Source organism: Sceloporus occidentalis, unplaced genomic scaffold, assembly GCF_023333645.1.
Source record: "Sceloporus occidentalis isolate IW3139 unplaced genomic scaffold, rSceOcc1.0.p SCAF_411, whole genome shotgun sequence".
Classification (NCBI taxonomy): domain Eukaryota; kingdom Metazoa; phylum Chordata; class Lepidosauria; order Squamata; family Phrynosomatidae; genus Sceloporus; species Sceloporus occidentalis.
This window is the reverse complement of record NW_028317391.1, coordinates 153,483-175,598: the sequence shown is the minus strand read 5'-3', so window position 1 is coordinate 175,598 and position 22,116 is coordinate 153,483. Positions and strand designations below refer to the sequence as shown.

At 44.2% G+C, this 22,116-nt stretch overlaps 1 protein-coding gene across 1 annotated transcript in view; it reads left to right on the top strand.

The window, feature by feature from the left end:
• The window catches only part of LOC149272840 (attractin-like protein 1), a 207,244-nt gene that overhangs the window by 92,354 nt on the left and 92,774 nt on the right, over positions 1-22,116 (top strand). The window contains exons 21-24 of the mRNA XM_089506674.1: positions 2,821-2,873; positions 7,597-7,691; positions 8,231-8,309; positions 12,674-12,831. Coding sequence (XP_089362800.1) covers positions 2,821-2,873; positions 7,597-7,691; positions 8,231-8,309; positions 12,674-12,831 — 385 coding nt within the window. The remainder of the gene's footprint in view (positions 1-2,820; positions 2,874-7,596; positions 7,692-8,230; positions 8,310-12,673; positions 12,832-22,116) is intronic.

Sequence of the window (22,116 nt, the reverse complement as noted above, 5' to 3'; positions counted from 1 at the left end):
GGTTTGCGGGGGGGATTCCTCGCCGGGTCCTGCTGCCGCGCCACTCGATATGCAAATTAAATTCTGGGACTGAAATACCTCCCCTGATATTATAAACGTTCCCAGACCGGCGTGACTCGGAGATCGATGCCCCGGAGCGTGACTGCAAAGCCAAGAGCTGACCGCGCCGTCACCGAGGGCCCGGTTGGCATCGCCGGGTGACGTCACTCGCAGCGCGTCTATAACGTTATCGCAAGCGATTTACGATGCGGGATCCTGCGTCTGATGCGGTTGCCGAGGGTCAGACTCCCCACGCTGTGCTTTGTGTTATAAGCAGAGAGAGCGGTGGGATTGTGACTCTTATTACCCCGCGTGTAATATTACGCTCTGTTATCTGATCCCCGATCTACTAAACCCCCGACTCCTTATCATACTGCCTGTGGGGAACAATAGAATGCCTCAGTCTTAATCGCCCAGCTGGACCCCCTGACTAATAAAAGTCTATGGGAGAACAGACTTCATTAGCATCGCCATAAAGCATCAGCTCAGTGTGGTGTTTGAGCCGGGAAAGTCACCCAAAATATCACATGACTGACAGCAACGGCGGCTCCAGATCTGCAGATTTGGAGCGGTTTGGGGCAAATGTTTTTATTACCAACTGACATTACTGTATACAGCGCTGGGGGTTATATTACTGTATACAGCGCTGGGGGTTATATTACTGTATACAGCGCTGGGGGTTATATTACTGTATACAGCACTGGGGGGGTTATATTACTGTATACAGCGCGGGGGGTTATATTACTGTATACAGCGCTGGGGGTTATATTACTGTATACAGCGCTGGGGGTTATATTACTGTATACAGCGCTGGGGGTTATATTACTGTATACAGCGCTGGGGGTTATATTACTGTATACAGTGCTGGGGAGGTTATATTACTGTATACAGCGCTGGGAGTATATTACTGTATACAGCGCTGGGGTTATATTACTGTATACAGCGCTGGGGGTTATTACTGTATACAGCGCTGGGGGTTATTACTGTATACAGCGCTGGGGGTTATATTACTGAATACAGTGCTGGGGGTTATATTACTGTATACAGCGCTGGGGGGTTATATTACTGTATACAGCTCTGGGGGTTATATTACTGTATACAGCGCTGGGGGGTTATATTACTGTATACAGCTCTGGGGGTTATATTACTGTATACAGCGCTGGGGGGTTATATTACTGTATACAGCACTGGGGGGGTTATATTACTGTATACAGTGCTGGGGGGTTATATTACTGTATACAGCGCTGGGGGGTTATATTACTGTATACAGCGCTGGGGTTATATTACTGTATACAGTGCTGGGGGGTTATATTACTGTATACAGCGCTGGGGGTTATATTACTGTATACAGCGCAGGGGGGGTTATTACTTTATACAGCGCTGGGGTAGACAGTGACTCCTCTTTCAGTCCGTTGTTTTGTAAGTTTGTATCTCTGAGATGTTTCGTTGTATAAATCATCTGTCTGTCGCTGTTAATATTCTGTATTTGGGACGCGGAGATCGTTTGCTCTTTAGAACGGTTCTTGGAATTTGGGGGTTCTGAGCCCCCCTGCGTTGGGCTGAGCGTGTTGTGAGTGGCATTAGCACTGGTTGTGGCATTAAAGAGTTAACCCTTCCCCGCCGCCCGCTGTTTGCTTTGTTTTCCCGGTCATCCTCGTCGCTGCCAATAAAGGCAGGAAATAAAGCTGAGAGTTTATTAACTCTCCAGAGGATAAACCCCGAGACCCCTCGCAGTATACGGGGGGCGCCGCGGCTCTGCCTCCCGCTGCCAATATCTCTATAATAATCTCTTCGTATTTACAAAGGGAAAAGCAACAAAATCATTTTCAGAATAATAATATTTGTTAATATAGTAATAATACTTTATATAATAATATTAATATAATAATAATTTATATAATCATAATTAATATAGTAATCATTATTTATATTATTATTATTATAATGGTAATTTTTTTCTATGGCTACTGATCCAACGGATAATCATTTCTTATGATTTCTAATCATTTACTAATGCCACAAATTACTAATCTCAACCCGTTTGTTATATTTATACCCGGCCCTGCTGTTTGGTTTCGCATTAAAGTGGATCTGTTATTTTCACCAAATTTAGTAAATTCCAGTTTTATACATGAAATCAGGGCACGTAATGATTATATACAGTATATACTATGGAAGCAGCCGTCTTAACTCCCTGTTCTCAGGATCTGCCCGATTATTCCTCCCCATGAAGTTATCTCTCTTATCCCTGTCGTTAAGTTGCCGGTTGGGTGGGGGAAGGGATATAATTTCGGGGAAATATATATATATTTTCCCTTCCGCTGCTGATTGCAAGTCTTGTGGTTTTTAAAATGAGTCAGTAAATCGTCTCGGTGTTAATGAGGCCGGCGCGTGCGCGTGGAGCGCGTCGGGTTCGGCCCCCGCTGGCAAATATCTGAGAATACGGAGTCTCCGCCACAAACAAATAAAGAAAATGTACGCGTTAATCGCTGTAAATACCGGGCGGCAGCCAACCGAGTAACGGTCTGCCTGCTATTATACAGGGTTTTGGGGTACTTTGTGCCTTTTTTGGTTTTATTTTGTATCGGAGTGCGCGTTTCACTATTGTCACATTAACCCTTTCCTCTACGCCAAGCTACGTATAAACCGGCCTTATAGGCAAACGGGGAAGCTGCAGGGGTGAAAAGCGAGGCACCTGCCGTCCGCATCCGCCCAGAATATTCAGAATCTCCGGGTCAGCGTAAATCTTTTGACTGAAATTCTGATTTTTTTCCTCTTTAGATGCGATTCTGAGAACCGTTATTTGGGGAACCCGCTCCGCGGCACCTGTTACTGTGAGTATCTCCCTCACTCTGCGCGTTATAAAGTTACGGCCGCAGCGCTCGGGAGCTGAGACAGTTTTGGGGGTGCTTCACGTTCCCGGGGCAGTATCGGGGGTGCTTCACGTTCCCGGGGCAGTATCGGGGGTGCTTCACGTTCCCGGGGCAGTATCGGGGGTGCTTCACGTTCCCGGGGCAGTATCGGGGGTGCTTCACGTTCCCGGGGCAGTATCGGGGGTGCTTCACGTTCCCGGGGCAGTATCGGGGGTGCTTCACGTTCCCGGGGCAGTATCGGGGGTGCTTCACGTTCCCGGGGCAGTATCGGGGGTGCTTCACGTTCCGAGATCAGTCCCTTAAATTGAATGTGGTCTCCAGAGCCGCGGAGGCCGACCTGCAGCGACGGGTGGAGGATTTATCACGCCAGAGAAGGGCTTCTGTCCCCGGGGGATTCTCTATGTCCGGCGCGTAAGAAGCTCCCCGGCCCGTTTGTTGCCCCCCGCGGTAGTTTCAGCGGATTCACGCGCAGCGAATGGTGACATTGGGACCCCCGATTAACCCCAAGCCGCCAGAGAGCGGGACGGGTAACGTCTCGGGATTTATCACACGGAGAGCGCGATCGCTAAATGTGTCTGCCGGCCGTCATCTTTCACATGAAATATCTGTTTGATTCATTCTCTCAAACCCTGTACAGCGCAGAACGTTATCCACCACATCGTGAATATCTGTAATAATTAGATGACATGGTCACATGATAATAATAAAAATAACAATAAAATAATAACAATAATAAAATAATACAAATAATTATTCTATACTATTATTATTATTGTTGTTATTATTATTAATTTATATTCTATTCATTGTTTATATTTTTTCTAATAATAATAATAATAAAACGTGTTAGCTCTGGTGGCTTTATGTTAAAACAAGAGGCCAGAATCTAACACCAGAGGGTCAGAGGCTGAGATAGAATGGAAGGAAGTTTTAGTTTATTGAGCGGGTGATAGATAAGTGGAACAGCCTCCCAGCAGAAGTGGTAGAGGGTAATACAGTGAGGGTATTAAACATGCATGGGGTAGGCATACGGCTCCTGAATGGATGAGACTGATTAAGGTTTGAGTTTTTGCAGCAGCAGAAGCAGGCGACTAGACGGGGGCCGACGGGGGCCGATCTGCCGGAAGGTGTTTAACCCGACAGACTGGACTCAGAAAGCTAAAGCCTGTTAAACTTTATTACTCTCAATTTATTGGAAATAAAATCCAGCGGGGCGTTCGTATCTTCATTAGGAATCTCTGTGGATGCGAGGAATTGGACCCTTAACCCGAAAATCAATAGAAATGATTTAAAGCCTTTATTTCACCTCCCCGTGATTCTGGGTAATGGCGGCAGAATTTAATTACCAAGCAGAGCAAAAATAAAGCTCGTCAGCTTCTTACCCCAGCCGTGGCCTCCGGGCTTATTAAGGTACAGACATGATTTAAAGAAACCTGCCGGCAGATCGGCCCCCGGCGGCCCCCGTCTAGTCGCCCGTTTCTCCCACTGTAACGACTCAAACCATAATCAGTCGTTGGTCTCGTCTTAGATTCAGGAGCCGTATGTCTATCCCATGCATGTTTAATCCCCTCACTGTATTACCCTCTACCACCTCTGCTGGGAGGCTGTTCCACTTATCTATCATTTCAGCTCCTGTATTAGGAAATATGTTCCAGTAGATAGGAATTTAATGTACTTAAAGAAATAGAAACCCTTCATGTTTCCTACGTCTGTGTTTTAAGGATGTATTTCTATATCCGCGCTCTTTGTGGCTGAAATAACTCCCAGTGAAGCCAGGTGGCAGCCTCTCCGTATTCATTAACGTCTTACGGAGTAACGAGGCGCGGAGAGCGAGAGACGGAGATCTCAGAGAACATTTCTGGAGGAAGAATTCCAAAATATTCAGTCATTGTCAGGAATAGCAGAAAGAAAAGCCAAACGGCTGGATTTTAAGGATAAAAAGTGACGGATCAGACGCAGCTGGGAATATTTTAGAGTTATTTGGAGTTTTAATATTTTGGGGATTTCTGTATTTAGTACACCAGCCCTTGTTCAATCCATCTGTACGCAGGAGCACTTTACGGCAGTCATAACTCGAGTCACATCACCGCCGTGTTAAATTATACTGATGTGGGGGGCTCTGATGGCTGGAATTTGGGATATATTTGGGATATTTTCAAATATAATACTAATAATATTAAAGGCATTGGTTATCTCTCTGGAAGTAGAGATATACTCTCGAGGTTGCTGATTGGTTCAGGCAGCCCTTGTAAAAGCGGTTGGGGGGGGGGAGACGAGAAAGAACGCCAGGACAGGACATTGATCAGATAATGCTGGCTCTGCCACAGGCTGCCACCCACCTCAGCTTCTCTGAAATAAATGAACCCCTTACTTTCGAACCGAGTATCTCCAAACCAATTTATTTAAGTAATTAGTGGAATCTGTGACGGCTCGTTGTACTGGGAGTGATGCTTTTCTTCTCACGTTCTCCTCCAGTGCGGATTTTTCCCGTTGGATTAATTTAGTTCTTTATTTTAAATGAGCCATAGAGACCCCACAGGACACAATGCCTGCCCCCCCCCCCCCCCGGTCACTTATCAGAGCAAACGGAGATCCAATTTGTGCCAATCCCTGCGCAACGCGGGGGTCTCGCTGGCCCCTAATCCTTCTTGGGCAGATAATAAATTACTGGATACGAGGAGACAAACGACTTGGTGTTTGAGGACGGTGGCATTTCATGGAGGCAAAGGGGAAATCTTAAGTGAAAAACCCTGGTTTGTGTGTCTTTTCATTTATTTAATTTATTTAAAGGGACAGCGATTCGCTCTTCCTTCCATCCTCGCAGAAGAAAAAATACATAAATTGCTGCGTATTCCGCAATATCAAGTTTATCGGCAATAGTTAAATGTAAAAAGCGTCCGGGCTGGGAATAGAATTTCTTATTGTGATGTCATCAGTGATGTCATCAGGTTCCTCCAGGATCCCACCGGTCCGTAACAAATCAGAAAAGTAATCATTTTATGAGCGGCTGTGAAATGATGTAATAGTAAAAACAGGAATTTTTCTGCTAATCCTGAGTCTCGGAGCAGAAATAGAATACAGAAGATCGCAGACGGCGGAAATCCTGCGGATTATTTCAGGACTTTATTCATTTTATTGGAGATAAGAAAGCGAGACGCGGGAGAAAGTCGCCGGGGCGGCGGATAAAGGGAACTCGGCAGGAAAGCAAATAATTAAATTGGATAATTTCAGCCCAATTCAGTGATTGGAAATCGCAGGCGACTCTGGGATTATAGGGGCTGCTCTTAAACAGAGCGTCAGTCAGCGAGCGGAAGGCAGCGCTTATCTCAGCGGGGCCGCCGCGGACAGAATCACCGCCGGCGTAGGAAACAGTCTCACCGCGTGCTGAGAGACAGTCCGAGCGTCTCCAGAGCATAAAAGACAGCGATAGAGACGGATAATAGACCTAAAGAGACGGATAATAGACCTAAAGAGACGGATAATATACCTAAAGAGACAGATAATATACCTAAAGAGACAGATAATATACCTAAAGAGACAGATAATATACCTAAAGAGACGGATAATAGACCTAAAGAGACAGATAATATACCTAAAGAGACAGATAATACTCCTAAAGAGACGGATAATACACCTAAAGAGACGGATAATATACCTAAAGAGACAGATAATACACCGAAAGAGACAGATAATTCTCCTAAAGAGATGGATAATATACCTAAAGAGACGGATAATATACCTAAAGAGACGGATAATATACCTAAAGAGACGGATAATATACCTAAAGAGACGGATAATATACCTAAAGAGACAGATAATATACCTAAAGAGACAGATAATATACCTAAAGAGACAGATAATATACCTAAAGAGACAGATAATAGACCTAAAGAGCATTCAAGAAAAAGCCCAATTCTTCACTCGTCTCTCACCTCTTTTTTGGTGCCGTTTAGGATTAATGAACGGTTTTAAGAGCTCCTTCAAAAATGTGTTAAAAAAGGTGTTTGAGGGATTAATGATACTTAGTATCCTCATGTGATGAGCTGCTTGTAAATTTCTTTCGGAGCCCCCCCCCCCGACAGTTTGCTGTTTGTTGGGCGGCCGCTGGCGACTCGTTAATGCCAGGCGATGACCCTTAAATACACTGAATGGGTTAATCGATATTTTAGAGATTTTGTGATAAAGCTGCAGTCATGTGATATTTCCCGGCTCAAACACCGCACTGAGCTGATGCTTTATGGCGATGCTAATGAAGTCCGTTCCTCCATAGACTTTCATGAGTCAAAGAGTCCAGCTGGATGATTAAGACTGAGCCATTCTAGTATTTCCCACGGGCAGTATGATGAGGAGTCGGGGGGTTTGTCTAGTAGATCGGGGATCAGATAACAGAGCGAGAACTCATTACTTAACGTTACGGCGAGGAATACTCTGCGTTTCGTGCATTGACTTCTGTTCCCCTGATTGCAGAACCCGTATAATGCGTCATATTGTGAGTAGGGCAGATACTGAACTCAGCGGGGTCTGGGGCCGGTAATCTGACACTCAGGTTCACTTCACACCCCTGGATGACGCGGCTCCAACCCCCGGTGTTACCCCAGGCCTCGGGGTTCTCTGCCATATAGTGAATACCCCAGCCTGGCGCTCAGCGGGGGCCGTTATCTCATGACCTGCTCTTGCTTTACAGACAGCCTCCTGATCGATTACCAATTCACCTTCAGCCTCATCCAAGAAGATGACCGGCACCACACCGCCATCAACTTCATCGCCAACCCGGAGCAGGTGAGCCACGGCTGAGATGTGCGACGGGAGCCCTGGGCTACCTGGAGCACTCCGGCTACTGGGGAGGAGCTTCATGAAGGGCAGGGCTAGTGGGAAGTGGGGGTGGGGTTAGCCTCAGAGAGCCTTCAGTGGAATGGGAGTGGGCGGGGAGTAGGCAGAACATGGGCAGGGTGTGGGTGTGGCCAAATTCAGCTCCCCTGCCTAGATAAAGAAGAAAGTGACTCGAGGAAGCAAGATTTCCCCCGGAGAATAGGGCCCCGCTCCCAGGAGCTTACAATCAGTACCTGCGTCGTAAGTCTTTGGAAGTGAGGGTCACAGCGCGCCCCCATATTACATCGTTTCCTATCATATTCTGCAGATATTTATCTAAAAATTCCAAAGAATCTTAACCCTTGCAATTTGGTACCAGAAGCCACGCCCCCAAAACGACGTTTTCCCAAACATCTCTGCGCTTTGGGTCCTCGCTTCATATAAATTATTAGAGTTCTGACGATTATTGTCCCCGTTCTTTCAAATAATTTCTTTGTGTTCCCTTCCAGTCCAACAAGAATCTGGATATTTCTATTAATGCATCAAATAACTTCAACCTCAACATCACCTGGTCGATTGGATCTACAGGTAAGAGCCCCGTTTGCACCGTGAGAACTGGCGCCATCTACAGGCTCATTGGGGGTTTAAAACCCAGCAGGTACCGCCATCCTGAAATAGATGATTGTGTTTATCACATGTGAATGGATATGATCACGTGTCAAAATATACTATATATATACAGTATATAAATAGCTATATTATTATTATTAATATTATTATTATTACCAGTATTATTATTAATATTATTATTGTTATTATATACTGTTTATACTATTAAATACTACTATTATATACTTTTACTTATACTATATAAAATAATATATATAATAATACTAAAAACTAAACTGATATAAACTTATTTTAATTGGATTTGCGCTTTTGAATAAAAATTTATAGAAATACGATTAAAAAAGGTCCATTTGTATATTTGCAACTAAAAAAAAGTTTTAAAAATTCAGGTTAATGTAGAAGACCCCGTCGGTTTTGGAAGTTCTAGTCGGGGGGCCACGTGTGATATTTTCAATTTTCTGCCCAATTTGCAACTACTGTCGCTTATTATATCCCGAGTCCTGCACCAGTTAAAGCACTGCTATGTAAAAAAATACAAAAAACATTCAGGATTAAGGGACAATGTCTGGCCCCTCACCTTGTGTAAAGTATGATTTCCCTCCGGGGGTCTGCGTTAGCGCTTCTATTACTGATATCATTTAAACGTTTGATAATATTTTGCCGTTTGAATAAAATTCATTAACCTGTTGATTTTCTTTTTATTTCATTAAAATGACTTTGACGGCAAACTTTAATTTTTTGTATTTAAATGCAGAAAAGGGCAGAGCGTTTGGAGACGCCGTGATTCTAATTAAGATAAATCGCTTTCCTAACGACCGAGGAGACAAAGATTACAATTTCTTTGTTTCTTCGTTACATTTTCACATTTAATTATGAGCTTAAATACCGATAGGAAACAAAAGGATTCCTCTGCAGCGGCTGATAAAAAGCCCCCGTTACCCCCGTCATCCCCCCGTTACCCCGTCTGCCGAAAGGGACGCGTTATCTGAAGAGTCCTTTACGGAAAGTTTCTTTCTTCCGTTACTTTTAAAGGCGCCGTCGAGATGCCGCCGGTGGGACCGTCCGGGGGGGGGGGGGGATCGGCGGAGAGGAGGCAGCTGGCGGCTTCGGAAATATATTTCCATAAATTAATGAATTTGAATTATTTTATCTCTGAAAGAGAAACTTTTTATTTGTCATTTGAGACCCGGCTGAATTTACACAAAAAAAAGGCAACCAGAATATTGGGCCACGGCAGAGAGCGGGGGGGGGGGGCAGGGGCGGGCGGGAACTGCTTAAAATGTGATCAAGAAACAATTAAAGCAAAGAAAAACAATTATTTGCCCGTATAATTTATAAAGCCGCTCCCTGCTGTTTCTATACACATTATCGGGGCTTTTAGGGCCGTAGAACCCTGCGATACCCTCATACCCAGCAAACATTCTCACCTCTTAGAAAAGAGGGGCATCAGGGGGGGAGAGAGGGGGCATCAGGGGGGGAGAGGGGCATCAGGGGGAGAAGAGATGGGCACATGGCAAGAGAGGGGGGGAAATATGAGAAAAGAGAGGCACGGGGAGCAAAGAAGGGCATCAGGCGGATGAAAGAGGGGCACATGGATAGGAGAGAGGGACGGGCTAAACTAAACCGGGACACTTGGCAGGTATGTCTAGATATGACAATGCCAGATCCTGCCCCACTTGTTAATACAGGGATTACACGGGGCAGACAGACCGGTAAGCGGGGGCCGTAAGCGTTTCGGGGTATTTTTCTGTATTGTATCCGTTTATGGTGAAAGTAAATTCACTTTCTGCAGTTTAGTAACCCATGAATTTTTATCGACGCGGAACGTAAATTATCGCAGGACTCGGCAATGAAGAGGGTACTAAACAGGACGCATTTACTGTGAAATTTATCTCTTAATATATTTATTCATAAGTTTTCTGAGAACCTCACAGAACGCACCAGAAATTTCATGGAGCCGAGCATCTGCGGGGATCTCCTCGTACAAAAGACATCGGCTGAATTATTGCAACTTAAACTGGGATATAAAGCAAAAGAAATGAATTCTACTTCTAAAAAATTATTTATTAAACACCGAATACCGAAAGAAACTGAGGGCGGCGTCAGTCTGACATCATCACCGAACACCGTGTCCTAGGGATGTATTCACTAAACGGTGACTTGAGGTTATATGCGGCATCACCTCTCCCTTCACTGCACATTACGAGGGACGGACTCTGGGCAGCTTTAGGAAGGTCTGAGCCGCCCCCCTGTATAATGTATAGATAAATCAGTGACCGGCCCCTGTATAATGTATAGATAAGTCAGCGAGCCGGCCCCTGTATAATGTATAGATAAATCAGTGACCGGCCCCTGTATAATGTATAGATAAGTCAGTGACCGGCCCCCTGTATAATGTATAGATAAATCAGTGACCGGCCCCTGTATAATGTATAGATAAATCAGTGACCGGCCCCTGTATAATGTATAGATAAATCAGTGACCGGCCCCTGTATAATGTATAGATAAATCAGTGACCGGCCCCTGTATGATGTATAGATAAATCAGTGACCGGCCCCCTGTATAATGTATAGATAAATCAGTGACCGGCCCCTGTATAATGTATAGATAAATCAGTGACCGACCCCTGTATAATGTATAGATAAATCAGTGACCGGCCCCTGTATAATGTATAGATAAATCAGTGAGCCAGCCCCTGTATGATGTATAGATAAATCAGTGACCGCCCCCCTGTATAATGTATAGATAAATCAGTGACCGACCCCTGTATAATGTATAGATAAATCAGTGACCGGCCCCTGTATAATGTATAGATAAATCAGTGACCGGCCCCTGTATAATGTATAGATAAATCAGTGACCGGCCCCTGTATAATGTATAGATAAATCAGTGACTGGACCCTGTATAATGTATAGATAAATCAGTGACCGGCCCCTGTATAATGTATAGATAAATCAGTGACCGGCCCCTGTATAATGTATAGATAAATCAGTGACCGGCCCCTGTATAATGTATAGATAAATCAGTGACCGGCCCCTGTATAATGTATAGATAAATCAGTGACTGGACCCTGTATAATGTATAGATAAATCAGTGACCGGCCCCTGTATAATGTATAGATAAATCAGTGACCGGCCTCTCTATAATGTATAGATAAATCAGTGACCGGCCCCTGTATAATGTATAGATAAATCAGTGACCGGCCCCTGTATAATGTATAGATAAATCAGTGACCGGCCCCTGTATAATGTATAGATAAATCAGTGACCGGCCCCTGTATAATGTATAGATAAATCAGTGACCGACCCCTGTATAATGTATAGATAAATCAGTGACCGGCCCCTGTATAATGTATAGATAAATCAGTGACCGGCCCCTGTATAATGTATAGATAAATCAGTGACCGACCCCTGTATAATGTATAGATAAATCAGTGACCGGCCCCCTGTATAATGTATAGATAAATCAGTGACCGGCCCCCTGTATAATGTATAGTTAAATCAGTGACCGGCCCCCTGTATAATGTATAATGTAATACCCGATGCAGCGTCACCAGCAGTAATAGAATTTTTTTCTTTTCCCATTTAAATCTCCGGTTAATATAAAGAATTTTGATTAAATTCAGGCGAATCTCAGCAGATTTTAATATCCAGTTTTTCTGCACGCGCTGCGTTTGATCGCCGTTATTTTCTATACATCGCTCGCTGTAATCTCGTGTTTATTTGTTTTTTGTTCTGATTCCGCCCCGTTCGGCAGATGAAGCTCAGTTGCTGCTGTGTGATGGGGGCGTCTGGTCTGACCCCGGGCTGATTGCTTTCGGGGGCAGAACGCGGTGACACCGGGGATCGGATTAAACGGCGAACCACCTCTGGCAAATCATCTCGTGCCCCCCCCCCCCGCGAAATCTGCATCCGACACTTTGCAACAACAACTATTATTATTATTATTATTATTATTATATATTTATATAGCGCCATCAGACATAACAAGATGACAGAAACAACAGGTAAGGAGGGCCCTGCACACAGGAGCTTACAATCTAGAGATGGATGTGAGTAGTCCCTCTCTCCCCCCCTGATGCCCCTCTCCCCCCTGTTGCCCCTCTTTTCTAGGAGGTGAGAATGTTTGCTGGGTATGAGGGGATCGCAGGGTTCTACGGCCCTAAAAGCCCTGATAATGTGTATAGAAACAGCAGGGAACGGCTTTATAAATTAAACGGGGTGAAAAAACCCCATTATTCTTCTGATTTGACATTTTGTTGAGTATTTTATGTATTTTTGGTATTTGTGACATGGTTTGGAATAATCATATTTCTGTTTCAGCCGGGACCATATCAGGGGAGGAGGTCACGCTGGTCTCCCGGACGTATATCAAGGATTATCGGGACAGCTTCTCATGCGAGAAATTCAACTTCCGGAGCAACCCCAACATTACGTTCTACGTCTACGTCAGCAATTTCACGTGGCCAATTAAAATTCAGGTGCGGTTTTATTTCATTAATTGGAAAGATTTGATTGGCAGACATTGTTGGGCGGGATGAGAAACGCTATTGAATGGGCGGGGTCTAACATTCTGATGTCAGCTCAATTTCTGGGGCAAAAGTCTAAATTTGGAGTAAAAAACCATTAAAATCATTTGTTATGTAAAAAAATTACAATAAAGTTACCATAAAGTGAGTCAGTATCAGTAACCAACCAACTCTCACCTCGATGGAGCACATAAAGGATCAGCAGGCGCTAAAGTGTTTGGAGGATCTTAGTGCATCTTATTTCTTTTTGTGGCTATCCAATCAGAGCAGCCCGTGAGGTTTTTGCTTCCCTCCCCGATTACCCAGAATGCAATTCTCTCTGGAGATTACCGCCGGTTAGTTCATAAATCTCGCAGCGTTCTCATTGGCCTCGCAGATTTTAGGACTGAGATTATTTACGGCCGCAACAAAAATGGAGATTGGAGGAGAGCACTCTTTACACGCGTGTCCCGTGTCCCGTGTCCCGTGTCATCGGAAATAACTCTCCCGGCAGAGCTGAGAAAGTTGGTTCGTTTCTCCCGGGAAAAACTTCCATTAAAAGAGACGTGAAAAGAAAGGGTAAAACCGGGCGGAAAAACGAGGATTTGGGTCGATATTAAACAAAATCAAGCTTTGTGTTTAGCGATGAGGCGGCGTCTCCATGGCGACGTATATTTACGCTTAAAGGGGAACAATCACCTTTACAGCTTCAGACGAGTCCCGCTTATTTCTTAAAGGGCTCCGTCGTATCCCTGATACCCCCTCCCCCGATCGTTAGATTTACTGCCAAATACGGCCACAAAATATACAAAATATACAAAATCTAACCCAATAACGAAAAATGAGATAAAATCTGAGTAATAAAAGCAATCCGCTGAGCGGCGGCTGCTCCTCGGTGACTCAGAATATTCGCTGATAACGCGGAATTCCGTGAACCTCTAATCCTTCGTCATTTTCTGTCATTATTGGAAAGCCTCTCGATAATTTGCATTATTTTTAGACCATTTTATAGCCTTTTTTTCATGGAATTTTATGAGAAATTGAAATTTTGGATCTCGTCCATCTCCGCTGGGTGGCGGCTCCCTCATAACAACGTTTAAGACCGTGATAAATACTCTAGAATGTCGCCGATCGGTAACGGCCACCGCTCATGCATTAAACCAAATGTGTTCCTGGAAATGACAAAGGCCTCATCGCCGAGACATCGCAAATCAGAATCACTTAAATCGCCAACCAGCCAACCGCGGCGCTACCTTTAATTCCCCGGCAGATCGGCCCCCGGCGGCCCCCGTCTAGTCGCCCGTTTCTCCTGCTGTAACGACTCAAACCTTAATCAGTCGTTGGGTCTCGTCTTAGATTCAGGAGCCGGATGTCTATCCCATGCATGTTTAATACCCTCGCCGTATTACCCTCTACCACCTCTGCTGGGAGGCTGTTCCACTCGTCCATATATATGTGTATTTAATTCACAGATCTGAAAAAGACATGATTTTGGAAAAAATGGGAAAAAAAATCTGCATTCAAATAAGTTTTGATAATTTTGAATAGGAAACAAAAAGTTTATTCCAGATTTTTGGGTCTACGATCAATATTTTTTTGGAAAGCAGGATAAAAAAACAAACGAGAATTTTAAAATAAAAAGGATAATAAAAGAAAAAACTCTGCGATAACCAGAGTGCCCCCCCTGCCCCCCCCGCGTGACGAATGGCGCCTTCTTATTAATGATCGATTTGCTTTAAAGGATCGATGCCAGAGGAATAAAAAACGCAGACGAGACCGGCCGCTCCCGCCCCAAATTTATGATTTTCACAAATTACATTTACGGTCAATGCCGTTTTTTTATTGTCTGTCGCGGCTGAGGATAGTTAGAATGATTCATTACCTGCGATGATTTGCGTTTTTTTGGCTGAATATTTCCTTATTATTATTTTATTATTATTTTTTTGCATTACTTTTAATCTCAGTGTTTTTTTTATCGCCGTGGCCCCCGGGGATTCCAGCTCAATTGGCCACTTGATTGTTCATTTCGCTAAAAGCTTCGCCTCTAAATCAAAGTCTCGATTGGTTACCTAACTGCGTATTGCTGACGGCAGCAGATGTGCCGCGGGGGCCATTAATCCGGGAGCCCTGATTGGCTGTAACCCGCCGGTCATGAAAGGTCTGTCTCAGACTCATATGAGCCGCTCTCGTTACAAACGGATATATTTATAGTTTCATCTTTACCAAATTGTTTGTTTTTTGGCTTTTTTGCAATTACATTTTAACAAATACTAAATGAAATAAAGGTGTTTTGGGGGGGCAATCTCCCCCTCTGTCTCTCTTCTCTCCCCATCTCTCTCTCTCTCCCCCTCTGTCTGTCTTCTCTCCCTTGTCTCTCTCTCTTCTCTCCTCGTCTCTCTCTTTCTCTCTTCTCTCCCCCTCTGTCTCTCTTCTCTCCCCCATCTCTCTCTCTTCCCCTCCTATGTACCTCTTTCTTGCCCTGATGCCCCTCTCTACTCCGCTTCTTCCCCTCTCTCCTCCCCTGATGCCCCTCTCTCCCCCCCTGATGCCCCCTCTCTCCTCCCCCCGATGCCCCTCTTTTCTAGGAGGTGAGAATGTTTGCTGGGTATGAGGGGATCGCAGGGTTCTACGGCCCTAAAAGCCCCGATAATGTGTATAGAAACAGCAGGAAACGGCTTTATAAATTAAACGGGGGAAATAAACCCCATTATTCTTCTAATAAATGCCCCGCTCAGTTACATGAATACCCCAGCCACGCCTCTAACCACGCCCCCTAAAACAAAAGTGGTATATTTGCTATATTTGGATTTATGATTTCATTATTTTGGGGCGGTTTGGGTCAGGGTGACTCTGAAATGTATGTAGAAAAACGTATTCAATATTTTCCCCGCGACCCGGAATGCAAATGAATATAAAGGGCCTGCAGATGGAAATATTATTAGCTGAGTCCTGCACCAGTTTTATTTCCGCGCACCAGAAAGATGAACAAAGAAGGAAATCGGGAAAAGGTCAGATGTTGCCTCATTCGCAATTTTCTCCCCCGTCTCTCTCTCTTCTCTCCCCCTCTCTCTGTCTTCTCTCCGTTGTCTCTCTCTCTTCTCTCCTCGTCTCTCTCTCTCTCTCTCTTCTCTCCCCCATCTCTCTCTCTCTTCTCTTCCCGTCTCTCTCTCTTCTCTCCCCGTCTCTCTCTCTCTCTTCTCTCCCCCGTCTCTCTTCTCTCGCCCATCTCTCTCTCTCCCCCGTCTCTCTCTCTCTCTCTTCTCTCCCCCAGGATATATCCCCTCTGTTTATGACGCTCCCGGCACCTTTGGGTTGAAATAACGCTCTTATAATGTGGAAGATTTTATGATAATCAGTTTTAAAGCAGAAGAAAATAATCTCAGTTTTTAAAAACAAACATTTTTTACATTAATAAAATATTTTAAATGACTTTCTTTCCTTCTGTAAACTCCCCGGAGGTCTCTCTTCGTATTACTATGACCCCCCCATACCGCGCACGATTTAATGTTAATGATGACATTATTGCCCCGGTCTTGGCGTCTAATCAGTTTAAATACCCCCCTTCTGGATTCATCAAGCCGATAAAATGAGTTTTCATGCGCTGGAGATGCTGCTTCCCCTCCGCTGGTGGCCGCTGATCCTCCGCCCAGCGCAGCAGCTCTTTATACGATTAGTGAAGTTCTGGGTCATTACGGGGAGCGATTCGCCTCCGTGTCCCGATAATGTGATCGCAGCCGGCGTCCGGGGCTAAATCATCCCCTCTTAGGAGGACAAATGGCTGAAACCGAGATGCCTGCGGAGCAAACCCTGCAACACGGAGATCGTGGAACAGACATCCCCCGGGACATAAATACAGTATCATACCTGCCAAGTGTCCCTGCTTAGTTTGGCCAGGAACTCTTTGGGCCCTCTGCTTTCCTGATGCCCTCTTCCCCTCCTATGCACCTCTTTCTTGCCCTGATGCCCCTCTCTACTCTGCTTCTTCCCCTCTCCCCTCCCCTGATGCCCTTCTCCCCTCCCCCGATGCCCCCTCTTTTCTAGGAGGTCAGAATGTTTGCTGGGTATGAGGGGATCGCAGGGTTCTACGGCCCTAAAAGCCCCGATAATGTGTATAGAAACAGCAGGGAACGGCTTTATACATTAAATGGGGTAAATAAACCCCATTATTCTTCTAATAAATGCCCCGCTCAGTTACATGAATACCCCAGCCACGCCTCTAACTGCACCCCCTAAAACAAAAGTGGTATATTTGCTATATTTGGATTTATGATTTCATTATTTTGGGGCGGTTTGGGTCAGGGTGACTCTGAAATGTATGTAGAAAAACGTATTCAATATTTTCCCCGCGACCCGGAATGCAAATGAATATAAAGGGCCTGCAGATGGAAATATTATTAGCTGAGTCCTGCACCAGTTTTATTTCCGCGCACCAGAAAGATGAACAAAGAAGGAAATCGGGAAAAGGTCAGATGTTGCCTCATTCGCAATTTTTATTGGGAACGCATAATTGTCACGTGACACTAAAGTGGACACCGATAGGTTGTTGCCATAGAAACTAGAAAAATAATCTAAAGTTTTTATCTGATTGAACCTTAAGGGGGAGAATAAAATGACTGCTAAGGCTTTATTCGCTTAACATGCGAGAGAGGGATGGATGCTTCGTGTAAGCGACAAAACATGCGGAGACGGCGAATACTTTGTGTGTTTTGTAACAGAGTAACAGAGTAACCTAGTAATAAAGTAACAATCATTCTGTACATTTTTTATACCCCTGTATGTTCTGCTTTTACCCCTTTTGAGGGCATCCGGTGAATGTGATAGAAGCCCCCCTCTCTCTTTCTCGCAGTGCATTCCGTACATTTACTGCCCTCACTGTACAGAATCCATGCCTTTGTTGTTCCCGTTTCAGAGTCTCGGGGCAGACGGGCAGATTCTCCGGGTTTTTACCCCATTCTCAGAGGAGTTTTAGCATAAAGAGATTTATAACTCACGGAACGTCATCTCTGTACCTCAAATAAAAAAAATGACTTCCTCTTTGTATTTTTCTACCAGAAATAAAAAAATTCTGCTTAATATCCTCTTCCTTCCAGAAAAATATGGAAACTTTTTTCTTTTAATAGCAGATCCTTTGCCGGGAAAACGGTTTTCAGTTCTTTTCTAAATGTTATTATTATTCAAATTACAATTTATGGCAGATTTTTTGCAGTCTTTCGCAATTTTAAGATTCTTTTATTCTCGGGTGAGAAACGAAACTCAGAAAACGACTCCGCTGGGGGTTTTAACGTCATTTCGGGAATTAAATCACCTTTACGGGACGCGGCGCCGCCGAATACAATCAGATTCACTCCGCCTGCAGAGATCTTTCTCCCAGATCTTATTTCTTGGGGTAGTTTGGCTCCAAAAGCCACGTTTGCTACAAGTATAAAAATTAAAACGGAAGGCAATGGATCATCGGAGGTCAATTTCATCAAATTTACGCCTAAAATAGTATAAAAAATAGCAAGTTTTACATAAATCTATAGAGAATTTTTCCCTTCCATCCATCTGATATTTCAAAGGAGGAGAAAAGAGGCAACAAGAGACCGGAATCTAACACTAGAGGCTCAGAGATGGAATGGAAGGAAGTTTTACGTTACTGAGGGGGTGGTAGATAAGTGGAACAGCCTCCCAGCAGAAGTAATCACTGAATGCAAAGGAAAAGGTTATTTTAAAAACACCATTTTTTTTTAAAGAGCGTTTTATGGGGCTTGTAACCCCCGTTTGCATCGTTAGAAACGATTAATGGAATGGAATGAAAACATCTCGCTAGCTGATAAAATTACCGGGTGCAAAATAAAGAGAATTTAAACTTAAAGAGGATAAAAATATCATTTATTTAAATCCCTGCAGGATTTTGTGTTTTTTTTTTTTTTTTTTTTTGGTCGAAATATTTGGTTTGAAAGCAAAGATTTATTTTTTTCAACCTCAGGGCTTTGTTTTTGCCTCGTTTGCCCATAGGCGCAGTCCAGGCCCCCCCTTTCCCAGAAATCTAACACCGTAGCCCCCCCAGAAGCGCAGATAACGGAAGTCACAGGAGGCTCTTTGCGTTTGTGTAAATTGATTTATCCACTCGCGCAAGTGAAATCGTATCCAGTTTTGCCCACAATTAGCGTTGGGACTGTCCATGTGAATACGGGACTTTTGTCAGCTATGAAATTAGTTGTGATTAATTTTAGTTCTCAGGATTGTCCGTTAATCCCGAATCCCTTCCCCGGGTTTGGAATTATATTTAATGTTTGCCCTGCTTGTGAATAACCCAGTGGGTATTTTCCTAAATTTATTTAGGAACTTAGTATATTGTTTTTTGCCCAAACGGCAAGTTTTGTACCAAAATTCACACAGAAATGTCAGATCGCAGCAAAAAGGCTCGGCTGGGTCTGGGTCTCCGGGGCGCGGCAGATCATTTTTTGTTATTCTGGTAAATAAATTCTTTTTTAAAGAATGGAACCGATTTTCTACAAACCCCATCCTTCCACGTTTTATATTTTTTTTCCAAACAATAATAAGAAATACACATGAAGTTTTCAGATAAATAAATCTAAATCTATATATATATGCTGTATAAATATATAAATGGCCGCATTTCTCTGCACAAATCCCTGCCAATTCACTTCTATAACAGAACTGAAGACAAAATAAAGCGCAAAGCGGTAAAACAATACGATTGGATTTATTAAATAAAATGTAGAAACAATAAAAAGATAAAAAAAAAGATCTCAGTAATTTCGGGGTTATATCTTCACAAATTACCCGGTCATGCATGGACCCAGATATATAAACTCGTTAGAGCCGGGCTCTCCTTGTATAAGTCACATTATTATGTTATATATTACTTGTTATGTCCTGTCTACCCATTGTACAGCGCTACGGAATATGATGGCGCTATATAAAATATTATTATTATTATTATTAATTTTATATAAATATATTCCCACGTTTTTGAAACAGTATCCAGGTGCCGCAGCCGACCATCTTCACCTCCGTCATTCAGAGGTGGAGAGAAACCTCCAGAATTTTCTGGGTTTTGTCCAATATCATGATAAATTAGAACATTTACTACCCCCCCCCACAAACGTTTTATTAAGCGCCATCCTGCTGGACGTGCGGAGTAGAGTGTATCGGGGCTCGCGCTGCTACGATTAACAATAAAATACGCAATTGTTCCAGTTTTTATATAAATTAACACCCCGAGGGAGGCAGGCATTTAATTAGTAAGGAAATGGGGTTCTGAAGCAGTTTAAAACTTCACGTATTTGAACGTCGCCGCGTTGTTTGAATGATACAAAGTGTTTTGTGTTTTTTCCCGAATGGAAGGAAATTGTTGGTAACGTTTAAAGTGACATTAATTTAAAGCCCATTTCACGAAGTTGGAGAGAAGCTTTTAGTTTTTTTCCGGCTCGGTAATTCACCTAAAACCGGATCCGAAGCGGACAAAGCCGCCGACGCCATTTAACCTGAAGTCAATCAGCGGCTCCTGGGGGCAAAATGATCCGTCTGCCACTTCACAGCGACGCTAATTTATTCAAAAACATTTATGTTATTTGGATTATTTTAAAAAAAAAAAAAGCTGTTGACTTGTTGGGGCCGATATTATTGCAGCGACTCCTGCCCCTTGTTTTGAGAGGCAGGTGGAGACCTCCCAAGGTGCGCTGCGTTTCTCATCCATTTCATGTGATTTTAATGGACAAAATCTGCTTTTCTTTCAAAAACAAGGACATTTCTAAGTGACCCCAAACTTTTGAATGGTATATTTAATGATTATATTATATATTTACTACATATAGGGCTATTAATATTATTATTGTTGTTGTTGTTATAATAGTTTTTTAGGTGCCTGCTCGGTGATTTATGGAGCTGCCTTTCAGCGGACATTTAATTTTAAACAAGAAAAGGTCCGGGTCGCGTCCCTTTAAGCCGGATATTGGCTGGGGATGATGAGCCGCGTCCTCGGATTCGGGTTACCACCTGCGCGGACCGGAAATTCATAACTCCGAGAAAGCGTATAGCAGATGTACGACCCGCTGCGTTTCGCACTCCCGTCCTGCGTGATTTCTAGAAATGTTCTACATCCCGGTAACCGGGTTTCTCGCCTCTGTAAACGCGTTCCCCCTCCTCGGGTTTCTAGAACTTTCACCGGGTCTCAGGAGGCTGAAATTCAGACACCGGTTCCCCGTCCGGCCCTCGGCGGAGCGCAGAGCCTCACCGTGATTACTCACGCGCCTGAGACGGCCGCGGAAGGGAGCGAGATCCCTCTGCCTGCGAATACGGCGAGACCTCGACTTCTCTTACGACCCGAAAACGTTTACTCATCGAGGGGAACCGACGGCGTCGCAGCTTTTAGTATAATATTTATTATGAATTTAGATCAGAAACAATCAGCAATTCAGCTACAAGGGAGAGATAATCTAATGGGGAGGAATTATCTGGCATAACGATAGAACATGAAGTTCAGGCGGCTGCTCCTATAGGATTCACATACGGGGGGGGGTCCCTAATAAATATATATAGCTGGTTTTAGTCTATAAACGCCGCTGCTTGGGTTTATTGAGTATATAGAGGCAGTCAGTCGCCTGCCGGCCGGCGGTTCCATGTAACGCCGGCAGATTACCGCCATCTGTCCTAAAAGCTGAAATGAAAGTCAGTAAATGACACGTTTTCCGCTAGTTACGCGTCAAGAAATAACGGTCATTTTCAGGGTTTATGGGTTTTGATCCCATTTCCACGGACGGTCTGATTGTACGGGGGGGGAGTTTGTAAAGGACGGGGGGGGGGGGTTGTAAAGGACAGGGGGGGGTGTAATGGACGGGGTGATTGCTTTGGAGACTTACCAGCTTCCCGGGGTATTTATTGCGGCCGCGGCTGCCCCCGGTTATCTGCAGATTGATCGCTTGTTGCTCCTTCTTTATGTTTTTTCTCGGCTTCATTCCCTCGCGTGGACAGCGATTGGTGATTCATTCCCAGCACTACGCCGAGCGTTTACCTGCACTGAGCCCCTCGCCCCAAACACTAGCCAGGTGACCCTAAACATATAGGGGGGGTTTCCATTAGGGGCAGATTTTCAGCATCTCTAGGTGAATGGGGTAGATTCTCAGGGTCACAGAGTCTGGAGCCGACTCCTTCATATTAGTGAGTATGTGTGTGTGTGTCAGTGTGTGAGTGTGAATGTGTGTGAGTATGTGTGTGTCAGTATGCTTGTGTGAGTATGTGCGTGTGTGAGTG